General features: G+C 44.3%; 1 protein-coding gene across 2 annotated transcripts in view; it reads right to left on the bottom strand.

Annotated features, from left to right (window-relative positions):
- The window catches only part of pola1 (polymerase (DNA directed), alpha 1), a 100,134-nt gene that overhangs the window by 45,066 nt on the left and 34,256 nt on the right, over positions 1-20,812 (bottom strand). For both annotated transcript variants that reach the window (XM_079489705.1, XM_079489706.1), the window contains exons 27-33: positions 14,979-15,011; positions 14,259-14,351; positions 9,378-9,583; positions 7,901-8,033; positions 6,114-6,245; positions 5,524-5,698; positions 3,786-3,967 (exon numbers count right to left, since the gene is read on the bottom strand). In XM_079489705.1, the coding sequence (XP_079345831.1) occupies positions 3,786-3,967; positions 5,524-5,698; positions 6,114-6,245; positions 7,901-8,033; positions 9,378-9,583; positions 14,259-14,351; positions 14,979-15,011 (954 nt within the window). The remainder of the gene's footprint in view (positions 1-3,785; positions 3,968-5,523; positions 5,699-6,113; positions 6,246-7,900; positions 8,034-9,377; positions 9,584-14,258; positions 14,352-14,978; positions 15,012-20,812) is intronic.

Raw genomic sequence — 20,812 nt, 5'->3', positions numbered from 1 at the left:
TCCCTTCTCTACACTGTGTCCTTCCTCCTCTGTCCAGCTCTCCTCCTCCTCCATAATCCTGGTTTCATTCCAAACTTCACTCCGATAACAAAACTCCCCCTCCCCCGAGAAAGTCTGAAGTCTCTTATCTGACCACTTGAATGAATAAAACTCAAGTGTTCAATAAAACGTTTTGTTTTCGGGTTGTGTGTGTGCATGCATGCGTGCGTGCGTGTGTGCGCGTTTTCATCTTTCTCTCATGAAATGTCGACTCTGGACTCGGCCCACACATTTAAGCATCTTCGCATGTGTTGGGGTCTTGTTCCCTGCTGCTTTATACTTTGAGATGTCTTGTTAAGTTTTTAATATCCAATGCATCATCTGTTAATTTATATACCGTTCACAATAACACATTTAACCACTGGGGCCACGCCGGCGCACAAACCCATTCCAGGGCACCCTGCCCTTCACAAAGAAAAGAGAACTCTTCCCGGGGCTGCCGCCGGCTTCTCCGGAGTCGTTTGCGTTACCGCACTGGGTGCCTGTTATTATAGGTGAATAATCAATAGGGAATAACTATTAACTAGTAGTGATTAACGGCTCCATTAGGACAAATATTAGATGAAAAGAACACTTTTTCCCCATTGTACACTTTTTACAAGGCCTCTCTAGCTAATGGGCATCCAGTACTACATCAGCCTCTCCCTCCCTCTTCTGGCTCAGTGTCATCAGTGGAGTCAAGGACCGCCTGTCCTCCCCTCTCACTGAAATGTTAGAACATGCTCACAACCCTAATTAACTTACTGTCTTATCAGTCGCAGTCTAGTGTGTGAGACAAAGAGAGAAGCCACACCGGCCTTCTTCATGCAGGGTGGGTTCACCACCACAAGTTAAATCCTGGTTAATGTGGTTGATGTGGCTGGCAAAATGATACCCCGTTATCACGTTAGTTAATAGTTATCCAACTAATGGCAAAAGACACGGCGAAGCTGCCTTTGCCAGCTACGTACCTAGGATGTGGAACTCTCTTCCTCTCCATATCAGACTGGCAACCTTAGTTGATGACTTTAAGAGGCGGCTAAAAACCCATTACTATGACCTCGCCTTTAACTGATTCCGTTTCCTTCATGATTCCTTATCTTAACGAATTCTACTGACCAGATTTGAAGCTATTACTTTTGTTTTTACCCTTGTTACATTTTTTGCATTTATGTGAATTTTTCTTCTTACTGTATGTAAAGCACTTGTGTCTGAAAGGTGCTCTATAAATTAAATTTATTATTATTATTATTATCACATAACCAGACTGCAGGAAATAGTGATAATTGTGAAATTCATCTCACGTGAAAACAGGAACTGATCTTCTGTGGCGGCAGTTTTGGTGTTCGAAGTTTATGGCACAAGCTTTCTAGTAATTTTTTCGGCATATATTGGCGGAATAAATGTTTTCCCCTGTGGTGAAAACGCATAACGTTATTTTGACGGAGAGCATTGTTTCGGCCAAAGAGAGACAGACAGTCCGTCACTTTGGATAGAGTCAACATGCTTAAATGAATAAGATGCTTAATAGTGGGACGACAAAGTGTTAGTGACAAAATGCTTCAGAGCAATGTTGACAAGAGACTCAGAGAAAGGTGAAACTTACATGAAGGTGGCTTGTCCTAAGGGCCGATTCATACTCCTATTTTACCGCTGTAGTGCCGAAATGATTTCGGCTCGTCAGAAATTTTCAGTAGCACCGAAGAGCCGACTTTAGGACGGTAGCCTCCCCCCGAACCTCAAATGACGTCACATTGTAGGCTCTACAGAGCCGAACCGACTTTTATTCGGCTCTAAAATAGGAGTATGAATCGCGCCTAAGATGTAAGTTAAAGTCGTAGTGAAATTTCAGATGCATAGTTTAATGTACCGTTTAAGTTTAAAATGAGTAATGCACCGTCTGGTCTTCTAATTTATATTCATACATGTCTATTTATGTCATCACGCAGTACGTTTGGGTTTACAGGAAATAATACAAAATAGACTTTGGACATTTCAAGATATGTTGTCTTGAACGTGATATTTGAGGCAAGAAACAGAACTAACTGCCAACTCCACCTACCCATTTTGGGCGGGAACCCCTTTTGGTGTTAGCATTATGTTATGCTTTAACTATTGAAAAATAGCAGATCTACAAGTTCATAGCGCGCCACCGAGTGGCGCGCTATGAACTTGTAGGTCTGCTATTTTTGAAAAATCGAAGAACCACTGACATTTTTAGAATCTGATCTCAGGTCAAATGGGTTAAACCCACATCCCTGTGATAATGAAAGATTGAGAGACAAATATGAGAAAACCGCTTGCTTATCCTCTGTCCTCTTTCGATGGATTGAAGTTACAGTATCATGTGCTTACCTCTCGCACGAGTATAAAGTAAATGAAAACCGTCGCTTAAAGCATAAAGCAATACCAGCCATCACCGGTCTCTCCCATTGCCATTCCAGCAAGTTATGCAAATTGTTTTGTCGGTAAGTTTCTGTCACCTGTAGTTTGAAACACAGCTTAAGTCACACGTTTTTGTTTCCTTCCCATGTTTATTTGCCTCGTTATAAGTGTTCATCAATTCCAACTTCATGCTTATTGCGCACACTTTAATTTAAAATGATGTGGGTCGCGTTAAGAGGGTTATCTCATCTGGCGTGGTGTCTCAACAAGGCATACCGACGCATCTGTTGAAATGTGGGTTGATAGCGCCCTGTTATGCAATGTGTGTGTACATCACTCCCCTGTAATGTATTGCAAGTCTATGTCAGTGGGGGGGTGGCGGTGTGTGGTTATTAGTGTCTTTTGAGACGAGAGAAAGCTGTGTGCCCTGCTCCTTATTACTGTACAAGCTGATAGCATACATACACACAACCTTGGCCTGACAAACTGTTATGAGATCTGTGTGCCTGTGTGTGTGTGTGTGTGTGTGTGTGTGGGTGTGGGGGGGAGGTTAAGGGAAGGCTTTTCAAGTTGCAGAGCTCAAACCACGCCAATGAAAACAGAGCCCGCACTGGAGCCAGGCAGCTGTCTAAAAATACAGACAGACACAACAAAGTGGATGACTAAATCACCAAGCCTTCAAAGACAGTTTGATACACTTTCATTAAAATAATATATACATCTTCATCTGATTCCAAGTAAGTTCTTAAAACACCACAAACGCATTATCTTTTCTGCTGTATTGCCTGTATTGTTGATTGTTATGGACCATGTAGTCTGAAATAAAGATTGGATATCAATTAAGCAATGTTACACGAGAGGGTGTGGGTTAACGTGATTATTGCCACGACAGGGATGCGGTAAGGAACGAGACGAAGTCGAGTTCCGCAAGCACCAATGAAGTGGCAATAATCACGTTAAACCACACCCTCGAGTGTAATATTGCAATTATACAACAGTTACCCTTAATACTAAGAAAATCGCTGAAAGAATATATTTTTTTAATGACAGATGTAGTCACCACGACCACAAATGTCCCAAGAAACTAGCTAGCCTAGCCACCGAGTTTGCTAGCACTCTGGGAGAAGAGAGCAGCTGAATTCTTTGTTTTGATTAGGTGGTGAATGGTGCTGGTTTAACCCACGGCTAGAAGGCTGTTTCAACCAATCAGATTGCTTCCTCGAAACGACCTGTGGTATAATATTGGATATTGATTGAAAACGTGTATGTCCAAAACTGTTACTTTTCAGGACAAGAACAAGTCCAAGTATATTTGCAACTCGGGTCCGTTTTTACTAGGATACGTGGTTACGGTAACTACCACTGTGCCGCCATGTACTCACAGCTCCCTCGAAGGCGTTGTCGTAGACGTTGTCAGTGCTGCACTGAGGGCAGGTGAATGTGAACCTCTCGCAGTCTTTGTAGCGTTCCTCGTCCGTCAGCTGGGCCGGAGCTCCCAGGAGGTTGTCGGTCTCCTCTTCCCTCTGGTGCTGCTGCTGGGCCCGGAAATGGCTGGGGTCCAAACCTGGGGTGGAGGGTGTAACATTTTGGAGTTAAGTGGTTTCTTCCCGACAGGAAACTCTAGCTCTATGGGGCAGCAGTGGTGCAGGGGTAGAGTGACCGGTTGTTCTAACCCGGGCTCCCCCAGAGTTGGTGTCAGTGTCCCCCAGAGTTAGGGGTTCAGTGTCTCGCTCAAAGTGTCTTTGAGCAAGATACTGAACTCCTAATTGCTCCCGATGTGCAGGTTGGTGCCTTGGATGGTTTCTCCCTAACCTGACTCCGCCAGATGGGGCAGCAGAGAGTACACTGGGTAGTTTCTCCCGGCATCGGTGTGTGAATGGGTGAATGTAATGCACAATCTCTGTAAAGCGCCTTGGATAAAGGCGCTATAGAGCGTCGCAGTCCCGCCCCCTTTCATGACGACGCCAGGCCCAGGAAATAATTCCCAATGCATTTTCCCCATAGACATTTCAAAAAGTATTTATTTAAAGACCTTTTAAGCGTCGTACAAAGCCAACTCGAGTTGTGACAAATCATGACAAAACAAAAAAAAGTGTTGTAACCTGCCGTTTTTTTCTTCTAACATAGTGTTTATTGTCATGATTTGTCACAACTTGAGTTGGCTTTGTCCGCAGCGTAAACGTCTTTAAATAAATACTTTTTGAAAAGTATGAGGAAAATGAACGGGGAATTATTTTCCAGGTCTCTCGAGGGGGCGGGACTGCGACGCTCTATATAAATGCACCATTTACCATTTAGAGGGCAGCCTAGACTTCCGACTAGACTATGGAAAGGCTTGGAGGGTCCTGCCTGTGTGGATCCTGGAGCACAACAAGGCTCATCAGGGGTTAAAAAGATGAGGAAATGTCTACTAGGGATATGTAGTCATTTTCTTTTGATGCCAGGACCTTGAGCTTTTATGGGGTTTGGTCACTCAAGGTGTTGGTGTCATGATATGGCCGGCTTTGTGGGCTATTCAGGGTGGGGAAACAAAATACAGCTGCCAAAGCACCCAGAGCCTCCAACGTAATCAGCAGTAGTCACTCACAGTCACGTCAATGACCCCACATTACTGGCATCTTATCACAAGATACCATGTCAGTAATAAGGCTTATTTATACCTCATCATGAGACTTTCAACAAGTGTCAAGTGGACAAAAATAATTACACATTTTAAACTGGAAAAAGTACACTTTTTACACAGAAAGGTTTGTTCTCTCTGCATGCTCAAATCTTGAGTTAGCTTGAGGGCTAACAAGAGATCCTACTTGGGGAGGTCTTGTAGCTTACTGGATACGGAGGGAACTGGTCGAACTGGCTGACAGGTACCTCGTTCATGTGCTTCCAAATACTTACTGGTATTGATGCTGTTCTCTTGTATTCTTCAATCCTTACTTGTGTAATGTCCCATTACACAAGTATAAGAGAGTATAACTTTATCTACATGAAGGCTTAGTGTTAAGCCCAATACATGCTCCTTCCGACGTTCGGAAAGGGAGGTGATATTTATTTTTCGGAAAACCTTTTGACGTCAGAAGGAGCATGTGTTGTGCTTCAGTCCCTTGGGCCTGTATTACTTACCCAGCCATGTGGCTATGAGCACGGCGTCAATGCCCTCGATGGGGTCACAGATACGGGACACCACAGGGTGCACCTGCTGGGCCAGGTAGTACTGGGTGTCCAGGCTGAGGCCTTCCTGCTTCTGGAGCTGCTCCAGGGCATAGGCCCTCTGACTGGCTGACAGCGTGGAGCCATCCTGGATGCGGCAGAGAGCGGGAGAGATACAGAGAGAGATAGATACTTTGAGTGATTGACCGATTGTATTTCGTGATGTCACAAAAAAAGTGCACAAGAGCACTACCCAACATACAGTCAAGTATCATATCACAGTATAAAAACACAATAAAGCCTAAAGCTTATTTCCATTGTGGCCTGACAGACAGACAGACAGAGTGCGAGAGCAAGAGACGTATAGAGAGAGACAGAGAGAAACAGAGCAGGGGTGGAGGGAGGTGTGGGTATTAGGTTGTAGTTTGTTTGTCTTTAGGGTAGTGCCCAGCAGATGAGGCAGATTTTACTCTGAAAAGCCCCACCTTCCATTTCCCCCCCAAATAGGGAGGTATAATGTTACATTACTACCTCGCGCTGTCACATCTGTCACACACACACACCTGGCAGATGATGTAGGAGATGGTGTCTCCAGCTTTGACCTTTCGTCCTGCCTGGGAGTTGATCCACAGAGCCACGTGCACGTGAGGCAGACTCTTCTTATCGGGGTAGTCCTGAGGATCTTTGGTCAGAGCCTGGAACAATGGAGAGATGGTATGAATGTGTGTTCAGTTTTTAAACCCTGAAAGTGTAGTCTAAATCAAGAACCGGAATTAAAATAGTTTTGCCCTTTCACCCACCAGGCCATTATGTCCATTAGTGAGTAGTTTCATTTATGCATTTTGATGTTTCATCAGATCATTTCTGTGACAGGTCCTGTGGGAAGCAACCCCATATAAAAAAAAAATCACACCCGTGTCAACTGAGTGGTGCAGTGACATCACACACTAACCATAGCAACCATGCTCACCCCTACGTGGCCCCACGTACAGGTACACACATACATAGACCCATAGATACAGACAAAGCTGGTTATTGGAGTGGTTTGCACCACTCAAAAATGTGTTGACAATTTGTAGAAGATCTGAGGCCATGCAATTTAAAATGTTTCTGAATACACAAAACTAACGTAATTTGTATTGTTGACCTATTTCTGAAATATGAATGCAACTTTCTAATGCATTTTTTACCCCTCTATCACACAGAACTATGTTTTTTGTGTCCATATCACTACGCCCAAAAAATAGTTCCATGTGACAGAGGGGTCAAAGTTGAACGAAAGTTGCACTAATATTTTAGAAATAGTTCAACAATACAAATGACGTTAGTTTTGTGGATTCATTTACTTTGACTGCGTGGCCCCACAAAATGACCGGAACTACTTAATATTGACCAAAACCAGAGCAGAACTCCCACCACAATTAATACAGTTGCAACCACTATATTAATGGCAAGTATTTCATACAGCTTAAGTTAAAAAAATCTGAACTATCCCTTTAATACTTTCCTCGCCGAAAAACAACACCCAGTCCGACGACAACACACACCATTCAGTCAACATCTGGTTCCGGTCGCAGTGTTTTGGATCTTCAAAATAAGGGTTGAACGGGGGGGGGATATCCTGGCATATAGTAATCATTCTTGAATTAATTCTGGCAGCCAAACGGTTAATTTGCAGTCCCTGGTGGATTGACGTTCCGAGGCTACTGACACAGGAGGGTTTGTTAGCCCGCCAACAGTGGCAAACAAGGCCCAAGCGTTATTGTTTTTGGTCAATCTTGTAAGTGAAGAAAGAGCGCCTTGAATTTCCCAGTCCTAAATTATAAATTGTCTTGATCTAAAGCAGGGTTCCCCAATTAATTTTCCTCAAGGGCCATATTTTGACTAGGGAACCAGGCTGGGGGCCGAGTCCGCACGCGCGAAAAATTGAGTTTTTTATTTTTTCATTAATTAATTAAAAATTGTTCTCAACCAGTGGTCCAGGGACCACCAGTGGTCCTTGAGGGGGTGCCCAGTTTGACATGCATAGGCTACTGACCCCCATTTAATGCCATTTATATCTGGGGGGGGGGGATTCTTCCAGGGGCCACAAGGGGGCTCTCCGCGGGCCGCAAATGGCCCGTGGGCCGCCTATTGGGGAACCCTGATCTAAAGTCTCACCTTGTTTATCTCGTACTGGTTCAGTGGTATGTTTCTAAAGTCACACCTTGTTTATCTCGTACTGGTTCAGTGGTAGTCTCACCTTGTTTATCTCGTACTGGTTCAGTGGTAGTCTCACCTTGTTTATCTCGTACTGGTTCAGTGGTAGTCTCACCTTGTTTATCTCGTACTGGTTCAGTGGTAGTCTCACCTTGTTTATCTCGTACTGGTTCAGTGGTATGTTTCCGCTCGCAACCTTCTCTCCCACTTCAACCAGATGTCTCTGGATGTTCTCCACAATGGCATCACGGTTCTGGTCCGACAAGATCTGACCTATGACGTAACTGACGCACGGAGAGGAACAACATTACAAGATCTGACCTATGACGTAACTGATGCACGGAGAGGAACAACATTACACGACACAAATAATGCACTCCAATACAACTACTTTACATGCAGACAAATGAAGATATCAAATTATCTAACACTTTTTCTGGAAATAGCTTAAATGCATGTTGGTTCTGAAAGTGAAAGGAGCTGCCAGCCCTATGAAGTGCATACATTTAATCCTGACCTTTGACTTCTGTTCACCGATACCGATACATCGTCTACTGTTGTTCTAGAACCAGTCTCATGCTCCACCCGTGTTCTCATTGACGTTTTAACACTGCCCAGGGCAGTAACAATTACCCCCTATCATTGCAGTAATAGGACATACATCTCCATAGCACTGTTCCTTTTTAGTGCACTCAGTGACACACTTCAGCTGGTTTTGTGTGTGGCAGAGGGGTGGAACGGCCTCAATATCACCGCAGGCCCACTGGTGTTAACCACTTAAACCCATTATTCTTAGAGAAACTGACTTTTTTTCCAACACCAAATCTCTTCACCAGAAATAGCAGACACAACGAAACCTTTTGAGCTTGTAATTGGTGAGTAGGCAAGCTGGAGTTCAACTGGTTAGGCTTTCCTAAGAGATATCCAAGTCTGCTCCAACTGATCTCTCCAAATCAAACACCCGTTAACAGTTCTACTGCGTACTACGCGGTACCCGCATTATAATCAAATATTATACGCTGTCGAGATTGTTTTATTACCTTTAGATCATACGCTGAAGTATTTGGGCGTTTGATCCGTGAAAATCCGGCGAAAATAGGTTCCTCCGTTTGTTTTTGTACGATCGCACCACCCGCCATCGTGCTACGCCAAAAGATCCGCCTCCCGAGGTGTTTGGAGGCGGACAAAACCCCTGTTCACTTGTTTTGTCCTCAATTTCCCAGAAGCCCTAGCAGCCCAGCGCATGGGTTGATTTCCGCTTTCGTCATCATAACATGAAGCTCTATCCACCAGCTCCGCAGCAAAGACGGAGTTTCTTTTTAATTATTAAAATACGGCGATTTAAACACATAAAACAAATGTCGGGTATAGCGTATTAAGCAGGGCATATAGTTTGATCAATCAATTTAAAGCCCTCAAAGTGTTAAACTAACTCCCCTCCAACTAAATCTTTAACTTCAATCCAATAAGCCAGTGGTTCTCAAACTTTCAAGGACCCCCATAATGCTCACAGTTACAGACCTGTAAGAGAATTTAAAACTCCTTCAAGGAACCCAGCCATATACTAACCACTTTCTAATTTCCCTCAAACTAACCCCTCTTCCTAACATGTCTGGTAGCTGACATACTTGCCACACTCCTTGGCCAGGTCACACCAGTCCCTGCGCACGATGTCCAGGCCTTTCAGCTCCTGCTTGGTGCTGTAGCGGCCGTCGCCTTGCTGCTCCACCACCAGGGCGGCGTACTTCTTCTTCTTCAGCAGCAGCAGGGACTTGAAGACGCCGTCGATGTCGATCTCCAGCAGTTTGTACAGCTTGTTGACCTCTGCCTTCACCTGGACGCCGGCAGAACACCAGCAAAACAGGTTAAAACGCGTATTAGCGTGCACACTGCACACACTCTACGTGCTCAAGATCATAAAAAAAATCGATTATCCAATTAATCGTGATGCCGTCATGGACGATAATTCATCGATGCACAAATGTCAAAAATCGATTATATAATAACTTTTTTTTACCGGAGCAAAAGGGCGGAACTAATCTGCGACTGCGCTGCGGCGTCGTACCGGACCGTTTAGAGTGACGCACACAGCGCTCGCACACGCTTTAGCTTTCAACAACCAAAACAGAACGAGTTACCAACGCAGAGGGGAAGAGATTGAGGTTGTATGAGGTTGAGGGGACAGGAGAACTCCATAAAACTCACACCATCGACCGTCTGTGAAATGTGGCCGAGATGGGACGATGTAGTTTGGCTCCAAAGTGCGTAACATGGCCTGGAATACGTCGCTCTCCACGACCGAATATGAACGTAAATCCTTTGCAATAAAAGTGCCGATAGTCTTCATAATTCTAGTCGCCTTTTCTGAGTGCATGGGCAGCTGTGTCCGTGATGGTTGTCTTGACTGCATCTCTGGATGTCAGTGGGCATTGGGCAATATGGTCTTGTTCCCACTGTATTTGTTTTCACACAACTTGCACACGTTGTACTTGTGATGTATCGAGTTCCCGTGTCCCCTCAACGTCATAGAATCCAAAATGTTGCCACACTTTAAACCAAATGCTCCTTAATGTGTGCAAACAAACAGAAAAGTGCAACATATATAGTCTCAAGAACTGACCCCAAGCTTCCTTAATGACACTTCAGTAACTGAAAATTAAATCCCTGAATAAGGAAACAAAGAAAAGCACCTTTTTTGACCTAACAAAGAATAAAGACAATTTGACCTCCTGCCCATGTATTGTTTTATTTGTTAATGACATCTTATGTCATTATTAATATATATTTGTTGTATGCTTGTACAAACTAATTTTTTAAAGAAAGCTGCTTAATGTTTCTAAGAGTTTGATGGGGAGGAGCTGGCCTGAGGCGGAGTGTTCGATTAATCTGTTTATTGCTGTTCTGTATTTGGCCACGGACCCCTGAACATTTTTTTTGTTCTATTTATATTCACACACACACACACACACACACACACACACACACACACACACACACACACACACACACACACACACACACACACACACACACACACACACACACACACACACACACACACACACACACACACACACACACACACACACACACACACACACACACACACACACACACACACACACACACACACACACACACACACACACACACACACACACACACACACAGGAAATTATTATAATTAACCTATAGTGCATTTATCCATATCGTTATCATTTGGCAATATGAAACAGAAATGAGACGCACCCCTTACCTTCTGCATGGGCATGTTCAACCTCTACATGTCCAATAAGGATATTTAACACTGAGGTGCCCACAATGTTTACGTGCCCAGCACCCTTTTGCAATTATGTGAAATGCCACCGAATTCGTAATCCTTGCCCACTTTAATTGCTTCTGTCTTTATATGGAATGAAGCCCCAACATGTGAAAGCTGATGTGCTTTTATTGTGAAGGGAAAGGTTTCTGAACGTCTCAGCCTGCATATTTCCATGTGCTGAAAATAGCTGATCTACAAGCTCACGTGTGGTGGACGAGACGCGTTGTGAGCTTGTAAATCTGCTATTTTCAGCATGCAACACAACGACGAAGGATATATAGGCTACCAGGTTTGGTTTCACGTGGGAGATGTATTTTGTTGGCCGAGGCGATCATGTATGTAGCCTGCACACAGCGCACAAGCTATTGGAAGCTATCAATCAAACAACAAGTTTACCTCAGTGTTTGGGGACATGTTCTGTGTCTGCTATCTCCCAGCGCGAGCAAACAGAGCATCATCCTCCAGTTGTAAAATGTGTGCTGTGCACTGCACGCTCCAGGGAAACTAGTGCATGGCTGACTGTTGCTGAAATCTTTGTTTCGTTTTTTTCGGGGTTGATCACAGTGAGCGTGCCGCTGCCACCACCCGATGTGCATTCGATGAGTGGAGTGGATTCATACTACGGGTGCTGCCGCGTTGTACGTGACTCGCGTGTGCGAGAGAGAGGCGAGACTTGGCGGAATGAGCCAGAAGAAAGTAATATTTTATTATCGCACTAATGCCCGTGCCTCATGGTTGAGGCGGGGAGTGAAAGTAATAAGTAGCACCGGTGCGACCTCGATATATTTTAACTCTCACGTTAAGAAATTAAGTAGCATATGCGACCTAATAGAGCACCGAAGTCCTGACATCACCGTCAGTAGAGGGCACCAGTCCACAGGTTTGTGTACTTTTTATTTGCATTGAAATCCCCATAGGGGGATTTTAGATCTCTTCATATAATAACTGTTTGAAAAATAAACCGATCATCCCGGCCTTTTCACTCATATGGATATGAAGCATCGACTGAAGGTGGAAATGTACAAATATACCCAAAGAGTAACACAATAAGCGCTAGAAACGAGTCAAACAACCCAGAGACTAGATTTCCGGGTAGGCAGGGTGGCTGCAGCAACATAAGTTAATGTTAATTTTTGTTTCGTGGTTAGTACGAGTCGAGTCACTGCCAGCAGAGCTTATATTACGTCAACGAGGAATCTCAGGAACGCAATGTGTTGACAGCTGGGCGTGACGTATATTAGCAGCGACATTGCTTTCATATATAGTTTCAAGGCTATTGTGGCCACATTAATTCCATTTTCTCCAGAAACTGGCTGTATCAAATATGAATGGACATCATTAACGACGCACAGCCACCCCCCTGACAGAAAGGCCGGGATGATCGGTTTATTTTTCAAACACAGTTCTTATATGAAGCGACCTAAAATCTCCCTATGGGTGCATACTTAGTTTAGACTAGTCATTGATTAGACATGGGTTAAGGTAAGGTTTAGGTGTGCTTTCAATGCAAATAAAAAAATACATGAACCTGTGTACTGGCGCCCTCTACTGAAAGTGACGTCAGACTTCGTTGCTAGTCTATAGGTCGCACGCTGGAGCCCTGCCAGGCTGTCTTGGACCCCTGAATGTCGCGGACAGACTTGTTGATATATGTTAAACTGGGCAACATGACCACACCATAAAAAAAAAGAATGCCAGTTAAAACTTAAGCATCCGTGTTTTTTATAGATATAAAGGTCACTGTGACAAAGTGGCCGTTCAAATGTTGGCCATGCTTTTAAAGTAAAGTGGGATGGGATATTATCTCGTCTGAAGATAAAATCCAAGATCAAAATAAACGTTTTTTTGGATACAGTAGTCAATTATTTTTACCCTTTTCTTTCATTGTAGTACTTATGCCAATTAATCCACCCTTGCAACTCAGAGGCCTTTTAGTAAGAGTGCCCCGAGAGTGGTGGGATGTCCGAGTTCAATCCCAGTCATACGAAAACAAGAATGACAAAGAATTATACCAGCTTGCGCCAAGCTAAAACCGTTGGAAAGTACCGTCATGACTCTTGCATAATAATAATAATAATATATACGATTTATATAGCGTTAAAGAATGCTGGCCCCAGCATATTGCATAAAGTCCCAGTGGTGGCCTACCAGGCATTTTTAATGCTTTCATCCAGTGACGTAGACTCCGTGGGGGCAGCGGGGCTCGAGCCCCCATGAGGAATTAGACCTGAATATATCATTACTCTATCTGGAATAATATATATTCGCCTCGGTCCGTCCCGTTTGTACCGCGCCAGGTCGCGCCGCGACTTCTCGTCTTTGCATTGACTTTGCGCGGGGGAGCCCCCATGACGATTATAAAAACATTTCGTCTCTGCTTTCATCATTTTACAGTACACAATGTTTTTTTTTTTTTTTTTTTTTTAAGAGGGAAAAAAGGCTATCACATATTGGTGCTCCTTAAATTTGAGTGGGTGTTCCTATATTTTTGAAGTGGTAAACCTTTAACACTGTTACACTGGTAAACATTTTAGCACTGGTGCTACCTAGTAAAAAAGTTATTTTCAAGCCCTGAAGAATTTGTCGTCTCTGGAACAGTGGTCAAAGGAGTTAAATAAAAGTCTGCAGCTTTTAGTAGAAGCTTTGTAGTGATTTTATTTATATATTTTGGTCCACTATACTTCTTTAGTTCTTTCCCCTTGCTTTAGTTTGCGTGAAAAACAAATTGAAGGTGTTGGTAAATTAGCGAGTGTTGCGCTGAATTCTGTGACCGTTGCTCTTGCATTGCGGACTCCCCATTGGCTTTAAGGACAGCCAATGAGCAGAAAGCTGTGAAAAAGTCACGACTGGTAGAGACTATAATAAATCACACCTGTGTGATGTCAGGGGCGCTCGTCATCGTAATATTTGGCGGACATTTGACCTAATTTCTCCTTTCATTGTTAATGGCAAATATTGAGACGTGTGGGGACAAAAGCTGTATATAGGAGGGGCTAGCGCCCCTCAAAAATGGGACCCAATACCTCCCTGCTTGGCACTCTGCATCAAGGTTTGGGGTAAGTCCCTCTGATATACTAGCATCATATCCAGAGGGTGTACTTGTCTTGTACATCATGCTACAGAAACAGGAGATCATGGGGAATACACAACTTCTCTGTACCACACACACACACACACCCACACACACCTTGTTGCCGAGCTTGAAGACTTCTTCCAACAACCTGCTGTTGGTGTTGATCATGATGGAGTCCGTGTCACCGTAGATTACCTCCAGGTTCATCTGATTCAACACAGGACGTCAAACATTAGCGGGTAATAGGAGAGACAAAACACCACCATCACCAATGTCAGAAAGAAATTGACCCATTTTCTCCCCAATTTAGTCATTGTGCTCCCTCTCGCTGACATTCCTCTGAACACTGACAATTGTGTTCTTTGTGTCCAGCCGGGCCAGAGGCCCGCTGTCATGTTGGGCCCTTCTCGCCTGTGTTTTACCTCTATGCCACCCACACGCCCTAAAGTTGAAAAGGTGTCAAGATTCCTCCTACATAACTGACATTTCAACAGGTTGTTAATTGTACTGATTCACCTCCCAATGTATGAATGATCAACAGGTTGTTAATTGTACTGATTCACCTCCCATTGTAAAGCGCTTTGAGCACTTGGAAAAGCGCTATAAAATGCAATTCATCATGATTAGTGAGGGCACACTGGTGTGCTGTGAGACAAGGTCCAGGTTTATACAACTACAAATTATTACTGCAATACATACAAGTGCTATTAAAAAAAGTTATGAAACATATCGTTTTAATTGATTATGTACCATTTTAAACAGAGCAGGTGCATCCCCACAGTGCGTTTGAAAACCAATGCCGTACTGTAGATAAATAGTTTTTCAATGACTCACCTTCTGAACCAATTCCTTGGTGTGCATCAGAATCTGTGGAAAAGTGGAAAATATATGAATATGACCAACAGGACAAGTTACAAAAAGCAATGTAGACACACAGCCACACAAGTAACGAAAATGTGTCCAAGTACAATGCTTACGGGACACAAGGGGGGCGTTGTCATTTTTCAGCTTTTTATAGATTATGAAAGTACAGAATGTAAGCTTTCAAATGATGTGATGATTTTTTCAAGAAGATATGGTCATTTGAAGATTGTAAAGACAGAATAGGCAAATCAGAGAAAACAGCTTCCAAAGATTTCTCACATGCATGCGTGACTCCTAATGGCCTTCATGAACTACAGGATAAGTGATGGACAAATGTTATAATTAAGTGGTAATGTGTGTGTGTGTGTGCCCCTGTGGAAAGATCTGCGGCGCGCGCATCGGCCTCGACAGCCACACGAAGTGGCACCAGCGGCAACAACGCCGACCCTCCGACCAGAAGCAAGCGTCATCACAGTACACGACGGACAGCTAAGATGGAGATGGAGGTGTGTGTGTGTGTGTGTGTGTGTGTGTGTGTGTGTGTGTGTGTGTGTGTGTGTGTGTGTGTGTGTGTGTGTGTGTGTGTGTGTGTGTGTGTGTGTGTGTGTGTGTGTGTGCGCGCGCGCGCGCGCGCGCGAGATATGGGGGGGGGATGGGGGTCACGGTCGCTAATCTGGGGGGAGTCGGTGGGACAGAACGCGGTGTGACCTGTCACCAGCAATCTGCCCCTCAATCAACCACCGACGCATATATCCCGTTAAAACCGGGAAAGCATCCGTGTCATTTTAGATTACAAAATAAAAATAGCAGACGTACAAGCTCGCAGTGCGGCTACTTCATGCTCACAGCATCTGCTATTTTTTTTTAAAAACACATACCTCGAAAAGTGTGAGAACTACCGATTTAGAGGGGGGGCTTTCGTAGAATCGGCCTCCGTTCTTAAGGGGATATACACAGACGGACACGCGGTGCTCCGCGGGGACAAGGACGCGGCTATTTCAGAGAGTGTGAGGAGAGGGGTGGGGCGGTAGGTGGCGGAGGCTGGGCGCAGCACAGGGGGTGTTCCACTCCCTGAAACCGGAGTGGGACTTAAGCATGCTTTATGGGCTGCTACATACCACTGTCCTGAGGGTGGAGGGAGGGGGGCTCATTACAGAACAGCCTCTTCCATTAGGAACTACAGTCAAGGTCAAGGTCGCACACACACACACACACACACACACACACACACACACAGGCATCCACACACAGGCACGCGCACACACACACACACACACACACACACACACACAAATCTAGGCCAAACTCGATCTCCATGAGCACTAAATGGTAGTTGCTAAATCTTTATGCAGACACAATGACTGCACCGACTGCGCAGTAAAATCTGGAGTGTTCGTTCACTCTGAAAAGCGTGAAGACTGACTCGAATTACAAATTAAATTAACACTCAGGATGTTACTGTACATTGCTAGTTTTATTGGAAGCGGAGAAGTCGGAGGGAAGATGTTGGGAGAGACCATTTGAGAAGTCACCCGGATGGCATCAATCAGCATCAGGTGTGAAACCCCCAAACGTACCAAAACACAGAAGTTGACTGGCAGACAGCCAATGGCTGCTATTTATACATCACTACATAATGCTATATCATTGACCTATGGAGTTATATCAACAAGGATAGGCTGATTAAAAAAGGTTATGTCTGTATCAGAAATTACTTTGGACAGGTGATAAACTTTAGTTAAACTTGCAGAGTGCCACCACCTGCCCTTGCCCTCTGGACAGCAATGTGCCCTTTTGAAGAAAAAAAAGAAACAGTGTGTGGACCATGGTGACATTGATCAAAGCTTCCAATATATTAATTATGCCCCAAAATCTATAAATCTCACACTATTAAGGCAACCGGCCGGTCCACGCGCTGCACAAGGTGCCCTTTTTTCACTTGAGCACCTGCCCCTCTAAATGTCTGTGCACGCCACTGTGCTTTACTATTGCTGCTGTATTTAGCTATGTATGCGTTAATGCCATTTATATCTGGGACCTTAAAAAAAAACGTTTATTTATTTAATTTTTCTAGGGGCCACAAGGGGGTGCTTGGCGGGCCGCAAATGGCCCGCGGGCCGCCTATTGGGGACCCTGCTATAGGTGCTGGGATCACTAGGCCAGTGGTCTACCGTCTGGGCCAGTGAGTTTTAATGTTTTCAGTCAGCGGTGGCAGCATGATTGTTTACAGCATGGGTATTCAACAGAGGGTTGTCCTCAGCATCTTTGCAGGGGGGCCGCCAAGTTATTCTGATATTAAATTAACACAATCAGTGCCGGAAGTCCTTCAAAATAGGAGCTCTGGGGTGCCGGAACAACATGGCCGCTTTTACTCGGAAACCCACGACCCGGAAACAATCCACTAAAAAAAGTTGACTTTACATAGCTAGCTTACATTGCAATCTTTTTAATTTATACGATATATGATCCAAAAAACGTTCATATTTTGCGGGAGAGACGGATGAGGAGCAGAAATGAAGCGCCAGTATATAGATCCGTTCAACCACGGAGAGCGCCCTGGATTAGGAGAGATGAGTCATTCTTTCCGCCACGCTAACGGCTAAATCAATGGTAAGCTAACAATTGCCTAGAGTGTAGCATACGGTAGCCGAAAGGCGAACTGACAAATAAAAAGGAAAAGATTCAGAATATTCTTATCTCGCCCCGTATCATTGAGGATGCGCTAGGACGTCGGATCCACCCCTCAGTTCGATTCCCTAGGACGTGTGGGCACGTCGGATGGACGGAACCAGTTAAAGGGGGTCAATAGCCTATGCATGTCAAACTGGGTATCCTTCAAATTAAAATGAGAATCACTGCTAGAGCACTGCCCTCATATTCAAGGGCTTTTGGCACTCAGAGAGTGTACAAATGGAACCAAATGGACGTGCAGGTCCATTTGGTTCCATTTGTACCGTCTCAGAGTTAAGTTGACATTGATTTTTATAAATAAAAGTTATAATAAATTCAGGACTCACATATAAATGGCATTACATGGGGGTCAGTAGCTATGCATGTCAAACTGGGCATCCTTCAAATTAAAAGATGAGAATCCCTGCCATATCTTTTCAAATGGGGTCTTGCCCTGAAAATGAATTCATTTCAATAGATTTTTAACTCAAGAGTTAAAGAGAGTTTAACTCAAGAGTTAAAGATCTATCATTTGGTTACCAACTCTCCGTCATTTAGCTGGAGACCACCTGGAACCCCCCAAGGACCACTGGTGGTCCCCGGACCACTGGTTGAGAACAACTGTTCTACATCTATTCTAAGCTTAATTAATGAAAAAATAAAAACCCCAATTTTTCGGGCGTGCGGACTAGGCCCCCAGCCTGGTACCCTAGTCAAAATATGGCCCTTGAGGAAAATGAATTGGGGAACCCTGACTTATAGGCTCCATTGCAGCCTGACAAGAGTGTTCGAGTCCTGATCCATGTCACTCCCGTCTCCCTCCCCCCCATTTCCTGTCGATATACTGCATCAATCAATAAAGGCCGAACAGGCCAAAAGATTATGGTGCAATAGCATGTTATTTAGATAGCAGGATGTTGCTATAAATGCTACGTTTGACTTCTATCCTAGTTACTTTGTAGCACTTAATGGTTTTATTTGCACTCCATTTACTAGACCGCAGCACTTACCCTGTTGTTAGGCCCACTTGTTGTCAGGATCCATGCCATTTACTCATTTAAAGGGGAATACCACTCATTTTCAACATTTTACTATGTCATTAATATACCTTAGAGTTGTTGTGTGGAAATAATAAAAAGTCCCCCCCATTCTGTGTTGCCTAGAACTGGAGGTCTGAAAAAATAATCAGTAACATCTCAGTGACATCACAAAGATGTACTTGATAATGTTACTGATTTTTTCCAGACCTCCAGTTCTAGGCAACACAGAATGGGGGACGTTTTAATTATTTGGTACGTGGTACTTTCTCAAACTTTGACACGAGTCACACTGATGTAAAAGCCAGGGGGAACCAGAGAAAGAGAGGGAGGGTGGATAGTAGAGACAGAAAAAGAAGAGAATACAGTAGAATGGATGGAAAAGGATGGGAGAAGTGACGATGGGGAAAGACACAGAGATGTGGGAAATAATACAGAGAGAGGGGGGCGAGATGGGGGAGGATGGCGAGGTGAGAATGCGTTGATGTAATTGATGTGCGGACTCATTTAGACACATTTTCCATGCGCCGTCAGTTGCGGCACGATGTACTGTTCCAAGGAGTGACCCCCGTGAAAGACAAGTCGTTTGACCATGACTCGGGAATGCATGGGTGTGCATGTTTGCTAGTGTGTGCGAGAGAGACAAGGAGCGCTCTTCTTTAAACACATACCACCACCACACACTCTTACAGACCTAACCAAACATCTCTCCAGGGGGTGTGTGTGTGTGTGTGTGTGTGTGTGTGTGTGTGTGTGTGTGTGTGTGTGTGTGTGTGAGAGACTGAAGAGTACACAACTCATCACTCAAACAACTGAACAAGCAGAATGCGAGTGATCGAGTTACTTCAAGTTATGACAGCACTTTTACAGTCAGACTCAGCTTCCCATCAGAAACAGAAGGAGAGAACGGTTATGCCTCAACTTAATCAACTAGTCTTAACTAATTAGCCGTGGAGCTGGGTGATACCTTTAACCTGTGGAAGTCAATTTCCAAATAATCTGTACAGACGTACATGGAGGACATTAGTTTCTCTAGAACAGTCTTCCCGCAGTGCCAGCAATTTTGTGTTCTTACTAATCCTTCAAGACCCACATAACATTTTGCTCCATGACGATGCATTGCAAACACCAAACATCCCAAAAGAAAGACAACTCTCCACGCTCATCGGGGGGGTCGGGAATAATTGTCAACACAATACTATTATTTTTTATAAATCCTTTAACATTAAACTGGGCCGGGTTGAATTTGTTTAGACCACGTTATTTCCTGGTGTACTCTTCTTTGGAAGATCACTCAGGGAATGCGGAAGAGCGCCCTCTATCGGAAACACTGAAAAACCCGTGGAAGTATGATTGGGAAACCCCGTGCAGCTGGGATTTAACATTGAGCGCGTTTGCACTTCCGCATGTTGGGCACCACATTTTGGTGCCCAAATCGAAAAAAAGGCGGAAGTAGAAGGCTCTTCCGGGTGCTTCAAAACGCCACTGAGCAACTTCCACTGACATGAATAGCGGGGGGGGCGGAGCTTCGCGCCAGATCAGTCTCTATCCTTTTATATACTCTATGTGTCAAGTAGAGGGCCTGCTTAAGCGGGCTTTCGAGTGCATTTCCACTCTAAAGCTTTATTGATCCCGCAGGGGAACACAAACTGTGCCTAATACCTATATAATGGAGGCTGTACATCGAGTCACTCAATTGCATACTATGTACAGTAAGGGCTGATGTACATCAGCCTACTGAAATGCTTCCTATGTAAAGGATGATGTACAATGTACATACCCGTAAAGCCTCCAATAAAGTCCTCCTTTTTATTAATTACCGGGCCCGGCGTTGATTAAGTATATAAATTCCGGCCTCTTTTTATTAGCCTTATTTTTTAAGTGCCGTATCCGTTACCTTTGCTGCTCTGGCTGGCTGTCACATCAGTGTCCAGATGCCGGTGGTCGCGCTGCTCGTGCACAACACAACAACAAACTAACAGACAAACTTTGGGCGAGAACGCCACTAAGCAGTAAGCACTGTTCATGGCCACGGACAATAAAACTAATGAGAGCAGCAGTCCAACTGCGGAGGAGAGAGGAAAATGACACAAAACC

Source organism: Electrona antarctica (genome assembly GCF_951216825.1).
Source record: "Electrona antarctica genome assembly, chromosome: 20".
NCBI lineage: Eukaryota > Metazoa > Chordata > Actinopteri > Myctophiformes > Myctophidae > Electrona > Electrona antarctica.
This window is presented reverse-complemented; position numbering and strand designations above follow the sequence as displayed.